A 13,633-nucleotide genomic window follows, 5' to 3' on the forward strand; every position below is an offset into this window, starting at 1 on the left:
AGTCCCCATCCAACAGTCCAGGTCATGTTTCTACTGTGTAGCCCCAACAGGATAACGTCTAAGTGTGACACGTCAGACAATAGCATAGTTTTTGACACAGTTGCTTGAACTCTGGACATCGAGCCACTTAAGGCTGTGTTCACATCAGCATTGGCCTTCCGTTCATCAGTTCTGTTCGACCTTTCTGTAGGAGGAACCGATGAACGGAAAGCCAAACGGAAACCATAGCTTCTGTTTGCATTACTATTGATTTATATGGTAATGATTCCGTTGCAGTTGGCTTTCGTTTGTCTCTGTTCCATAAGGTTTCAGCTTTTTTTTACTAGTGGAAACAATAGCGTAGTCGACTGCGCTATTGCATCCGCTAAAAAAATGAAAACCTTACGGCGCGGGAAAAATAAGGGAAACCAATTGCAACTGAAGCACTACCATTGAAATCAATGGTAATGCAAACGGAAGTTATGGTTTCCGTTTGGCTTTTCATTCATTGGTTCCTCCGACGGAAAGGTCAAACAGAACCGATGAACGGAAGCCCAACGCCGATGTGAACAGGCCCTATGAAATGATTTTAGAGCAAATAATATATTGATTAATAACATTGTATCGGGAGATATTTTATGCATGGCAGGCTTTCCATTTAGAAATAAAGAACACAGAAATACATTCTCACACACATTTCTACCGATTGTGTCCCACCTTAATAGGTTGAGCACCTAGGGTGTATTTACAGTAGTTTTTTTAAAAAATTTTAAAAACTGCTGCAGTTTTGCCTTGATTACCAAAAACAAAAAAAAAAGGAATTCATGTAAATACACCCTTAGAGTCCCTATACATTTGTTTTATGAACACATACTCACTCCATGTGCCACTGTATGGTGCATCCATGACCATTGCTTCTAGAGGAAAATACTTCTGTAATACAGCATGCCAGTTTTTTTCTTCTCATGGATCCATATTGATCCTTCAAAAGACATTTGCATGCCTCTTTATAAAATCAGAGGTGCAGAACGGGGCCCGTAGCAGTTTATAGGCACATCATTAAAGGGGTTTTCCCATCAGAGACATTTAGGACATATCCACAGGATAGGTCATTAATGGCAGATGCCGGTGCCACCTCTGGGACTCACATCTATCTCTAGAATGGGGCCCCCTAAATTCCATTCTACTGCTCTGAGTTGTGGCTGAAGCGTGTGATTTCCGACCATGAATTACGGAGCTACGCTGTTTACGTAACTCCCATAGTAGTGAATGACCGTTATGGAAGCAGCATACAATGCAAGCTATGCGGTTTCTTTGACTACCATTCAGTTCTTTTGGGACTTACAGAAACAGCAGAGCTCAGCGAGCTATACTGTTTCTGTAATATTTGGTCGGAAATCACACGATTCAGCCACAACACAGAAGTAGAACGGCATTTAGGGGTCCCGTTCTAGAGATCGGTGCGGGTCCCAGAGGTGGGACCCCCAACTATCGGACATATCCTGTGGATATGTCAAATGTCTCTGATGGGAAAACCCCTTTAAGGATTTGTGCAACATGGATCCATAATACAGACATGTTTCTAAGGCCGGCCACCTGATTAACGTTAAAAAGATTTTCAGATGGAATCAGTTAGTGATTTCGGATCAGTGGTTCTTACAATACAAAATGTATATGAAAACAAAATAGACAAACTACAATAAATACAGAATACCTACATACCCAATATACTGTTAGCTTAAAGGCTATGAACACCTTTGACATGAAAAAAATACAATTCTAAACATGATAGTGGTTACCTGGAGTTAAAAGTTGCACTAAGTTTGAGTGCAATCTTCAATTCTTCATCCATTTTCAGACCCGCTGATATATAGTTTACAAACTACTCTTAGTGTCAGACTTTGCTCATGTGGATGTGTCCCTCCCAGTAACACATGCTGGATTTGAAGTCTGCATGTCCAGGATGCTGCGGTCTTCACTAGTTCTCATGTATTAGCACAGCTTTCTCTCTACACTAATCGGTGTGATTTCCCCCTGTGATCTCCTCCCTATTTCCCTTCTGATACTGACAACCTGTATGATCTGTCCTCCCAGTAATACATGCTAGATGTGAGGTCTATGACTCCAGGATGCTGCTGTCTTCACTAGCTCTCATGTATTAGCACAGCTTTGTCTCTAAGCCAGCCTGTGCCATTCCCCCTCTACTCTCCTCCCAATCTACACTCCTATACATAAAGAGCTCACAGGCGGTCAGTATCAAACTTTCTAGTTAACTAATGCACGTTAAACTGCGGATTATAAAAAAGAAAATAAAGGATTACCACAGTATTCGAGTATATGATGGGGATTCCAAGCATTCCGCTCATAATTGGCACTGGTTATAGAATCATTTAATAGTCAAAGACCTATTTAGTCTCACCAAAGATCTAGCTTTGACACTAAACATATTGGCACACCGATAGGGGATTTCTTTGCAAAAGAGCTGTAAGGCAGTTATTGTTTAATTGATTTTGAAGTAGTTTATCCTTTGGCATAAGAAGAACTTCTATTCATGGCAAAAAGTCATACTTTGACACACAGGTATCTTGTCACAATGCCACTTGGTGCATTAGTGGCTTAGTCCCATTTGATTCACTTCTGACTTGTTGAACGGTCTTGCACTTCAAATGTGATTTCCAAACTAGAATCCGAACAGTAGAATGCTTCCATAATAGCTATGAGAAGTGTGAATATATACTTCACGCGGCCAAAAGTAGGTGTATACACCTTATTAATATTGGATTTAACCCTTTTATACACATCCATAAAAAAAATTACAAGAAATCTACAGCCACGCAACGTCCCTTAATATTAGTCTGAGGATGTGACTAAGAAGTGCTGAAGAGCTCATTTGACTATTAACATGGCACAGTCACAAGACTCAATCACTGTATACAAGTGTAAAGAAAGCGGCCCCTGAATGCTCAAGTGAGTAGTGCATAAAAATTGTCCGGTTAGGTGTTTTCCAAACTGCCTATAGAGGCAATAGTTCCACAGGAGCTTCCTGGATTAGATTTCCATGGCCGATATACTGCACACCACCAATGGATTCTGAAAAAGTGGAAAGTCATTTGTCTTCTATAACAATCTGCTGGACAAATCTAGCTTTAAGGAATGGAGTACTTTCGGTGTAGTGCCTACTTTAAAATTGTATAGAAGAAGAAGAATATTCTAAGGGATTGTTTATGATTTAGGTCCTTCGCTCCAGTGAACGGAAAACGAAATCCTTCAGCATACAATAACATTCTAGTAAAATTTCCCTTACAGCAACAGTTTAGGGAAAGTACTTTGTTTTTTCAGCTTGACCGGGAACCTCATATGCACAAGGCAAGGTTTATAGAGAGATTTGCATAGTTTGGTGAAAGGCTGTAATGGACTGTGTTGAAATTCACACATGGACATAATGGTCAGATATTGACATTATATATATCAGCACCAGAGAATACAATGCATACAAATATAAAACTTCATATAAAACATGTGTCTGAAAACGACCATATTTCGTAAAGAAATATGGTGGTTTTAATTAAAACTGTAAAATAAATGTGATTTTATATATATATATATATATATATATATATATATATATATATATATAGTACATATAGATTATAATATATATATATATATATATATTTATCGTGAATAGACATGCTAGTTCTATTTGCAGGTTATTCTCAATAAACCCTCAAGACAGTCTTCTAAGGATTGATGTGAAGTGATGAGAAACTACAACGTCCTGTACTCTAACACATCACTTAGACACGATGGAGGTCTAATCTAACTTATTCACACTCAGGTTGTCCACACCTTTTAGAATTTTATCAGCCAAAGTTCCCATCTGTTTTTTCGCCAACTTCAGATGTTTCTCATGTAAAAGCTTCTGTATGAGGTACTTTTCTCTCTTGATTTTGTCTTTGGTTTCCTCAGAAATATCAGGAATAATGTATGATATAATGAACTTAACAAAGTAGACAATATGCTGTGGAAGAGAGGATAACAGAGTTAGACCAGAGAATAGAAACACACAACACAGGTAAAAATGCATTCGATATTGTGCTAAAGCCAGTGGGGAGAATTTGTTGTAAAATGCACCTAATTTAGAAAGTAAACTCATGCCAGCTATGAGCTGGCGTAGATTTGTGCTATAATTTATGGTATAGGTCGGGTTGCAGGTGGAAAGTAAAAGGGGTGCGAGTGGCAGGAACAGAGCAAAGTCGCAATTTCTGCGACTTTTGACATTTGCAACTTTTTTTTTTTTTACACTGTAGAAAAGTTGATACACCCCACCGATGTTTATTGGAATTAAACTACTATAGGCATGGCAAAATATGCACAGAACAAGCATGGTCTGCATCTTGACCGATCACCTAAACCCCAGTCTTAACTATTGATTCTGCAAATGCCTCATAAATTCTAAATATAGGTAAGGCCCTGTGCACATTAAGTTTTTGGCCTATGGTTAAACGTAAATGCCGGACGTATACATTAAATGTAGGCGGTGACCGATGCCTTAACAGTGGCATCTGTCACCATAGAGTTTAATATTGTACGTTAAACGTATAAGAGGTCATGAATTCTCCTTACCCTGTTCAACGAATACCATTATAGTCTATGGATGACAGATGTTACCGTTATGCATCTGTTCAACACATACGTCGCGCATAGACTATAATTGTATCCGTTTAACGTACTCGTCATGAAAAGCTAGTAAAAATTCCATGACATTAAACTTATACCTGCGATGTATGCCATACAGTGGAATATGTCAACCATACACTCCCATGTAAACAAAAACGTATACAGCACACTATATTTTATTTTTCAGGATCCCTTGGGATGGAAAAGCATAGTCCATTCTCCAAAAAACGGACAATCTTTTGGCGTTATGGACACATTTAGCTTGCCCGACGTACACGCTAAAAGTAGTGTGCACAGGGCCTAAGAACAAAAGGGAACAAACAAGCAAGCACAATGCAGAGCTTGAGGTTTGACACGTAAGGCTACCTACAAATTTAAAGATACAATTTTTTTAATATATGATTATATGGATATCAAGCGTCAATGGCTATTACGGCTACCATTACTATTTCAAGCACTTAAGATTTTTCCTAACAGGGGAAATTGAGCTACAATATAGTGGAAACCAAGAAATAGTGCAAAGTTTAAAGATGATTTGCTAAAAGGAAAAACTACAAGCTATACCGCTTGGTAGTTTATTTAAACAGTATATTTCCAACACTCAAGAAGAACCTTGATTGACTCACCTCCATAACAATGAGAAAAGACAGCTTGGCTGCTATAACATGCCAGTAAAACATGCTGTGTTCATACTGGTGTTCATGGCCAGGTGGATATCGGAAATCACGGTACCTGGGTAGTGTTAAAAATATTTAGTTACATGTAATACCAAGCAATAACCACAAGATGGAGCAAACCTGTGTCTGGGAAAAGCTTGTGTAATTAGTGTTTACTACGTACAAGAACGGACATTTGCATGTTCTGATGTAAAGGCTTTCTGCATTCTCGGATTTCTGCCTGCTCCTACAGGATTTGTTTTTAAGGCAAAGTTTGACAGAATGCCCAACAAACTATTCCCTTAACTGTGTAGTCTTATTTGAAAACCACACAAATATGGTATGTTGTACAGAAAAAAACAAACGCATTTATTGAGGTTATAAACAATAAGGCTACATTCACACAAGTGTGACAGATTTACCCGTGTAAATCTTGTCGTGTGCATTGCGTTTTTGCATTAGTGTGCTTTGCGTGTGGCATGTGTTTTTCACGCACTTGCAAGCACTTTTTTTTTCCCAACGTAATTGATGCGTGAAACACGGACACCACACGGATGTGCGTCTGTGTGCTGTCCGAGGTTTTCACACACCCATTGACGTCAATGGGCGACTAGGTGCGTGAAAATGCACCAATATGGGACATGCAGTGTGTTTCCCGCAGACAGACACTCGCTGCATGAAAACACGCATGTGTGAATAGCCCCATTGAAATCGATGGGTCCAGGTTGCTGTGCGTTGTTTCAATGCACATCACACGGACGAACCACGCTCATCTGAATGAGACCTTAGCAAGCAGTAAGCACAAATTTCCGAATCATTACACTGCACTTAGAGGCTCTGTCACTAGTTTAGTAATGCCTTATCTCCTTGACAATCTGATAGGAGCGGTCATGCTGATCACGCTAGAGAAAATTGTGTCCCACAAAGTTGTTTTTTTAAAAAGTTAAGCTTTTTTTTCTAAATATCCAAATGAGACTTTACTTGACAAGTGGGCGTCAACACCAGCAATTTTCCTGAGGTGGAGCTACCTCACAGTCTCTGACACTGTCCTATAAGCATGAAGCTGCTTCACACACTGTGAGAGACTGAGGCTGGATGGAAGGGGGATCACTTCAAATAGCCATATCTCCAGCTGTGGATCATCTAGAACAGTGCTGAGATGAGATTCTAATCTTTCATATGCCAAAGAGTTCTAGCTGAGAAACAACCAGAGTTGAAGACACAGCCGGCAATGGAAGCTGTATAGTATATGATCACTCTGCGTTTCTTGGCAGGGAAGGGGGAGAAGCTGTATGCTGATTGGGCAGAGTCGTACAGAAAATATTACACCGCCCAGAGTGAAAAGAAAGAGTAACCTCCCATTTGGCAAGTATAGCCAAATTAGCATATTTAGAAAAATGCTCATAACTTTGCAAATAAAGGACTTTTGAAAAACAATTACGCTGTAGTTATCATCACAGCGCCTATTCGTTGAGATGGAGAATTAATAAACTAGTGACAGATCCTCAAAGAAGCACTCCCAGAACCCCCACCCCCCAATTTTTTTTTCAGGAAGTGCTTCTTTAAAGGGGTTTTCCTATCAGACAACCCTTGTCCATACAGCCGTCATAGAAGGTGGTTCATAAGCAAACGCCCAGTCTCTCGGACCTAGACTGTCCATGTATTAGATGAATGACCATACCTTTCCCAGCTATATGGGCGGATTTACACGAAGGTGTAATACGTCCATGCAACACGCGTGCGTTTCACGCGGGTCGCACTGACCTATGCTAGTCTATGGGGCAGTGCAGACTGTCAGTGATTTTTGCGCAGTGCGAGTCCGCTGCGTAAAACTCACGACAGGTCCTATATTTCTGCGTTTTTCGCGCATCACGCACCCATTGAAGTCAATGGGTGCGTGAAAATCACACATGCCACACTGAGGCACCTCCGTGGGACGTGCGTGATTCGAGCAACAGCAGGCAAACTATGATTGCAAACAGAGAAGCACCACATGCTTTTCTGTTTACAAACATCCAAACAGTGTCATAATGATGGCGGCTGCGCGAAAAGCACGCAGCCGCGCACCATATGATCATGACACACGGAGCTGTTAAGTGCCTTTTGCGCACGCAAAACGGAACGTTTTTTGCGTGCGCCAATTGCACACGCTCATGTAAATCCACCCTAAGGCTGTGTTCACATCACCGTCTGTGTTCCGTGGAGGGGTTCAGTCGGAGGTTTCCGTCGGGTTAACCCCTCAGTGGAAAGCAAACGGAAACCTCGGCTTCAGTTTCCCTCACCATTGAACTCAATGGTGACACAAACCCAGCTGATGGTTTCGGTCTGTCAACGTTGTGACAGGGTTCCGTAGTTTTGACGGAATAGCGCAGTCGACTGCGCTATTGGTTCCATCAAGAACAACGGAACCCTCTCACAGCAGGGACAGATGGACACCATTAGCTAGGTTTCCGTCGCCATTGATATCAAAGGTGAGGCAAACGGAAGCTAGCGTTTTCGTTTGCTTTCCGCTGAGGGGTTAACCCGACGGAAACCTCCGACTGAACCCCTCCACGGAACACAGACGGTGATGTGAACACAGGCTTATAGCTGGGAATGTTACAGGTGCAGGGGTTGAGGGGTTAACCCGACGGAAACCTCAGACGGAAGGGCAACGGTGATGTGAACAGGCCCTAAGAGTTGATCTCCAGGGGTTTCTAAAACCGGACCTGCAGCAATCAACTGATCACTGCACTGGCTTCATTTTCACAAAAGGTTTTCATGTTGAGACAATCACTTTAGGCACTGTTCAAACTGAGTATTTTGCCGCAGTATTTGCCACGGAAACTGCGGCAAAAAACGGCCGAAATTGACTCCCATTGATTTCAATGGGAGGAGGAGGCAATTTTTTTTTACCGCAAGCAAAAAAAAAAAAACTCATGGGAAAAAGCGAAATGCCCTATCTTGAGGAATTTTCCGCCTCAAAAACCCCATTGAAATCAATGGGAGACAGAAATAAAATCGTTTTTGCCGCGATTATTCCATCTTTCTGTTGGATAGCTAAAAAGAAAAAGCCTAAAAAATCACGGCAAAAAACATGCGCCACATGCATGTGGTGCAAAACCACTTAAAAAAAACCGGAGCTGGTTTTTCCAGGCAGAAATTTCTGCCTACAAAAAAACTCAGTGTGAACAGGGCCTAAAAAAGGCAAATTAAAAACAAACATGAATGTATAACATTCATAAACATTACTGCATGCAGAAATAGCTTTTGACTGTAAACGTGTCAAAGTGAAAGACTGAAATTTTGTTGCCAAAACGATAGTGCTTTTTCATACCGCTAATGATTAAAGAGATTGTATTTAGTAAAAACTGTGGTCTTGAATGAAAATCAGAATGACGAGCAAACAATAAAAAAAAAAAATTAACACAAAAACCTATAATCAGGGCCGGCGTCAGCACCTGGCGAACCCGGGCAAGTGCCGGGGCCCACTCCTCTTGTAGGGGCCCACTTGGCCGCCGGTTGCTTTATGCCACCCACCTGCTTAAATTAACTATAGCCGTCCGTGGTAGATTGCAGAGAGGAGCAGATAAAAAACAAAAAAAAACAAAAAACTCACCTAGCACGTTCCCACGACGAGCTGAACGGTCGCTTCACTGCCTTCTTACTGGTACTTGGTCCCGCCCGCATCCACAACAACAATGCATTATGTCACCTGCGCCCACCGCTTTGTTATTGTGAATGCGAACGGCGCCAAGTACCAGTAAGAAGTGACGGGACCGTTCAGCTCGTGGTGGGAACGTGTTAGGTGAGTTTTTTTTTAATTATTTTTATGGGAGCACAGGCAACGGACTAACTTCTATATGGGGGCATGCATGGCCATATATGATACGGTCTGATGGGCCCTGTATCTAAGCCTACCACATGCTAGGCTTAGATACAGGGCCCCAGCAGACAGTAATCTTATACAGTATAAGATTACTGTCTGCTGGGGCCCTGTATCTAAGGCTACCTTGTGGTAGGCTTAGATACATGGTCTAACAGACAGTATCACACATGGGCCCTGTATCTAAGCCTACCACATGTGTTACTGGTTTTTTTTTGTGTATGTTTTTTTACAGGTTCGGTCGTTTGACTACGTCGGATTCGAGGACTTCAATAAAATGGTTAACGAGGGTTGTGTGTGTGGGGGGGGGGGATTTATTTCAATAAAATATTTTTTCTATGTCCTTGTATTTTCTTTTAAACTTTTATTACCTCCTCTTTAATAACGTCCGCTGGCTGATTGACAGCGTCCATTACTAAGGCGGGGCTTAAGGTTAGCCAGTAAAAAGGCTAACACTAACTAACCCCATTATTACCCCAGTACCCACCACTGTCAGGAAGAGCCGTGTACGATCCAGTACCCGACCATCTGTAGCGATGATCGGTCATTGGGGCGGCCGCAGGGTGGTCGTATTAGGCTGGGGAAGCCCAAAAACAGTGGTCCTTCCCACCATGGTAATGCTAGCCTGCTGCTTCAGTGTTGTATCTAGCTAGCTATGAAAAATAGGGGGGACCCCACGTCATTTTTTATTTTTTTTTTAAATTGGAAAAACGATGTGGGGTTCCCCCAAGTTTTCATAACCAGCCAGATTCAACACTGCAGCAGCAGGCTGGCATTACCAGGGTGGGAAGGGCCCACTGTTTTTGGCTTTTCCCCGTCTAACACCAACTTGCAGCAGCCCCAGTTCCCAACCATCGCTACAGCTGGTCGGGTACTGGATCGTACTCGGATCTTCCTGGCAACTCTGGTTGCAGTGGGTACCAGGGTAATAATTGGGGTTAGTGTTAGCCTCTGCACCGGCTAACGCTAAGTCTGCCTTAGTTATGGACACTGTCAGTCAGTCAGCAACCATTACGAAGGCGGTAGTAATAAAGTTTAAAAAAATACAAGGACATGGAAGAATTATTTTATCTAAATAAAACTCCCCACACAACCGTCGTTAACCATTTTATTGAGAATAAAAAAAAAACGCTGTCATCGAAGTAATCCTCAAATCCAAAGTAGTCCAACATCTGAACCTGTAATGTCTGCTGAGCCACCGTATCTAATCCTATCCATAGCTATAGGGTCATAGTGTTATAGATATGCTGTCTCTTTTGGGGTGGACATATTTTAGTACAAGGATACTTACTGCGGGGGCACTGTATAGGTCTATCATGTGTGATACTATCTGCTGGGGCCATGTATCTAAGCCTATCATGTATGATACTGTCTGCTGAGACAATGCCTCCAATTCTATCCAGCGGTGTAGCTATGGGAGCCTTGGTCTTCTAGATATGCCATCTCCGATATGTATGTAAAAGTTAATTTATTTTTCGGGGGGGTAAATATAGCTCAGGTCTTGTGCCCCTGATCTTTTAAGACCCTAGCAATGCCCCTGGGCCTAACTAATATATGGGGGCAAAGGAGACCTAAAAAAATATATAGGGACACAAAGAGCGCCTTACTAATATATAGGGACACAACTAATATATGGGGGCACGAAAGAGAACTACTATGGTTTGGGGGCAATAATGGGACATTACTACTGTGTGGGAGCACAGAGCGGTAATAGGGTATATGTTCACACGGCCTCTTTTCGGGCCGTAAAAGCAGAACGCCTCCAAACATCTGCCCATTGATTTCAATGGGAAAAACGGCGTTCTGTTTCGATAGGCCATTTTGAAAAACGGCCGCATAAAAAAAAGCAGTGAAAAAAGAAGTGCAGGTCACTTCTTAGGACGTTTTTGGAGCGGTTTTTCATTTACTCTATAGAAAACCGCTCCAAAAACGGCCGTAAAAAAACACTGCGAAAATCGCGAGTGGCTTAAAAAAACGACTGAAAGTCAGGAGCGGTTTTCCTTTGAAAACAGCTCCGTATTTACAGACGTTTGAGTTTGCGTGTGAACATACCCAAAGCTTCTCTTAATTTGAAGCTTCTTTTGAGACGTTTTTCATAGTGTTCAATGGAAAATCAGCTCCCAAAAACGCCTCAAGAAGTGACATGCTACTTCTTTTTACGGAGCATCTTTTTACGATCTATTTTTTTTTAAAACAGCGGCGTAAAAAAAGACACCCATATGAACTAAATGCTGTTTTTCTCATTGATTTCAATGGGAAGAGGTTTGTAGGCATTCAGCTTCCATTTTTTCAGGTGCTTTTCGAGGCGTAAACAGCACAAAATACACCTAAAAACTCTGCGTGTGAACATTCCCTTACTGTGTAGGGAGTAGAAAGGTGGCACTAAAACTGAACCATAACTATTTTCTTAAAGGTCACCTTTTGGGGGGATGGTGCCCTGTAACGGACAGTATAGGTGGTATTGGTAGAGGCAGTTTATCAACATCACGCTTACCTCTAATTCCTCCAGGTACTGAAATACTCAAGCCTACAGATACCAGGTCTTCCGAAAATCACAATCTCCATGTAACAGATACATCAAGATTCACACATCGCAGAAACGGCTTTATCTGGATTCATTGGCCCATGACTTACATGTGAATGGTAAGTGATTCAGGGTTACATCCTTCTGGCATTATGTTTCTGCCTTTATACTGCCGCCGCTTGAGTTGCACCGCAAAGGGGCCCACTAAGGTTCTGTCACCCAAGGGCCCACATAAACCTGGAGCCGGCCCTGCCTATAATTCAGACAACCAAAATCTTTCACAATTTGCAATATAACTGGCTTACCAGAGCATGCCACAAGAGATGCTGAAATACACAACTTTAATGTTAGCTCAGGGAAATTCCATCAGTACTTGCCTGCATGTGGTTTCTGTGCCAAACCAAGGTAGTGGAACCGGTTTGCTTTCAATTTTGAAATCCGATATACTGAAGACTGAAAGTGTGCTATTAATGTATCCCTGCATAGTGCTGGATGTATGGGTGCCATAGGGTGGAACAGAAAAGGACCAGTAATAAACCAAGCGTGGTATCATATCAGAGGTGAAAGCAATAATCATAGCCTGCAGCAGGAGTAAAAGAGAAACCATTTTAGGTGTAGGTAGAGCTACAGAAGCACTTGTTACTTGATTTACGTTGTACCAATTATGATTACAGATGTCCCGTTCAAAATTTACATCCTAGAAACTTTCACATGCTAAATGCCTCTCTTCTTACATCATTACCGATAGGACATCAAAGGGCATCTGTTATTTGATGGAGCCAGATTATAAGTGCCCTATCTCCTACATAATCTGATCTCCGCTGTAATGTAGATAACAGTGGTTTTTAGTTTGAAAAACAATAGTTTTTAACCAAGTTCTGCACAATTTTAGATTTATGATAATTCGTTTTAGACAACTGGGCGTGTTTTTACTTTTGACCAAGTGGGCGTTTTACAGAGGAGTGTATGATGCTGACCAATCAGTGACCAATCAGCATCATACACTTCTTATTGTTCCAGCTCCGCTTCTTTCACTGCACAATCACACTGTAACAATGGGCTGGAACATTGAGAAGTGTATGACGCTGATGGGTCACAGATTGGTCAGCGTCATACACTTTTCTTCACAACGCCCAGTTGGTAAAAAAGTAAAAACATGCCCAGTTGTCTATTAAGAAACGAATTAGCATAAATCTAAAAATTGTGCATAACTTGGTCAAAAATGATAGTTTAAAAAAAAAACAAAAAAACATTGTTATCTACATTACACTGCCGATAAGATTATGTAGGAGATAGGGCACTTATCTGGTGGCAGAGCCCCTTTAAGATGCCTTGCCAAATAGAGGATAGTGGAGGGGTATACACTAATTTTGTCACTTCATGTCTGAGTACAATTATTCCTTTCTGCTGCTACACAAGCCCTAACATCATGGCTTCTATTAGGTGTTTCACACGTTTAAATCACGTTTTTTTGCCGTGATTGTTTTAAAATTTACAGTAAACAGGCAAATTGGCCATAAAATCTATTTCTTGTTGTATTCATTGGCTGACACAGAACCATGGTTATAGGCCCCTGCCACTAGAAGGCGGACACCAGGTAGGGAAGAGTCTTTGCTCCACCCTCTTATAGGCAATGGCTAATTTAGTTTTTACAAAAGCAGGAGGAGAGAAAAACAAATGTCCACGGTACCAGGAGAAAACTCAACCCAACAGTCAAAACAGATCCCGAGCCAAGCCAAAATAAGAGGGCTGGGTCTGTGTCCCCCAATTAATACGATAAATATAAATATATCTAAGTACAAGAATTTTGTTTTCTCGTTAATATCATTGGGGAACACTGCACTATGGAATGTCCTAAATCAGTCTCACTTGGATGTTTCAATCCTCTGAAAGTACAGCCATGTGGCCCACCTAACACACAACTACCTG

At 41.5% G+C, this 13,633-nt stretch overlaps 1 protein-coding gene across 1 annotated transcript in view; it reads right to left on the reverse strand.

The window, feature by feature from the left end:
- Nucleotides 1-495: 495 nt before the first annotated feature.
- ANO6 (anoctamin 6) overlaps nt 496-13,633 on the reverse strand; it is an 81,460-nt gene continuing 68,322 nt past the window's right edge. Inside the window, exons 18-21 of the mRNA XM_075857033.1 lie at nt 12,082-12,284; nt 5,286-5,391; nt 3,829-4,000; nt 496-3,069 (exon numbers count right to left, since the gene is read on the reverse strand). Of these exons, the coding sequence (XP_075713148.1) occupies nt 2,993-3,069; nt 3,829-4,000; nt 5,286-5,391; nt 12,082-12,284 (558 nt within the window). The 3' untranslated portion in view covers nt 496-2,992. The remainder of the gene's footprint in view (nt 3,070-3,828; nt 4,001-5,285; nt 5,392-12,081; nt 12,285-13,633) is intronic.

Source organism: Rhinoderma darwinii, chromosome 3 (assembly GCF_050947455.1).
Source record: "Rhinoderma darwinii isolate aRhiDar2 chromosome 3, aRhiDar2.hap1, whole genome shotgun sequence".
Classification (NCBI taxonomy): domain Eukaryota; kingdom Metazoa; phylum Chordata; class Amphibia; order Anura; family Rhinodermatidae; genus Rhinoderma; species Rhinoderma darwinii.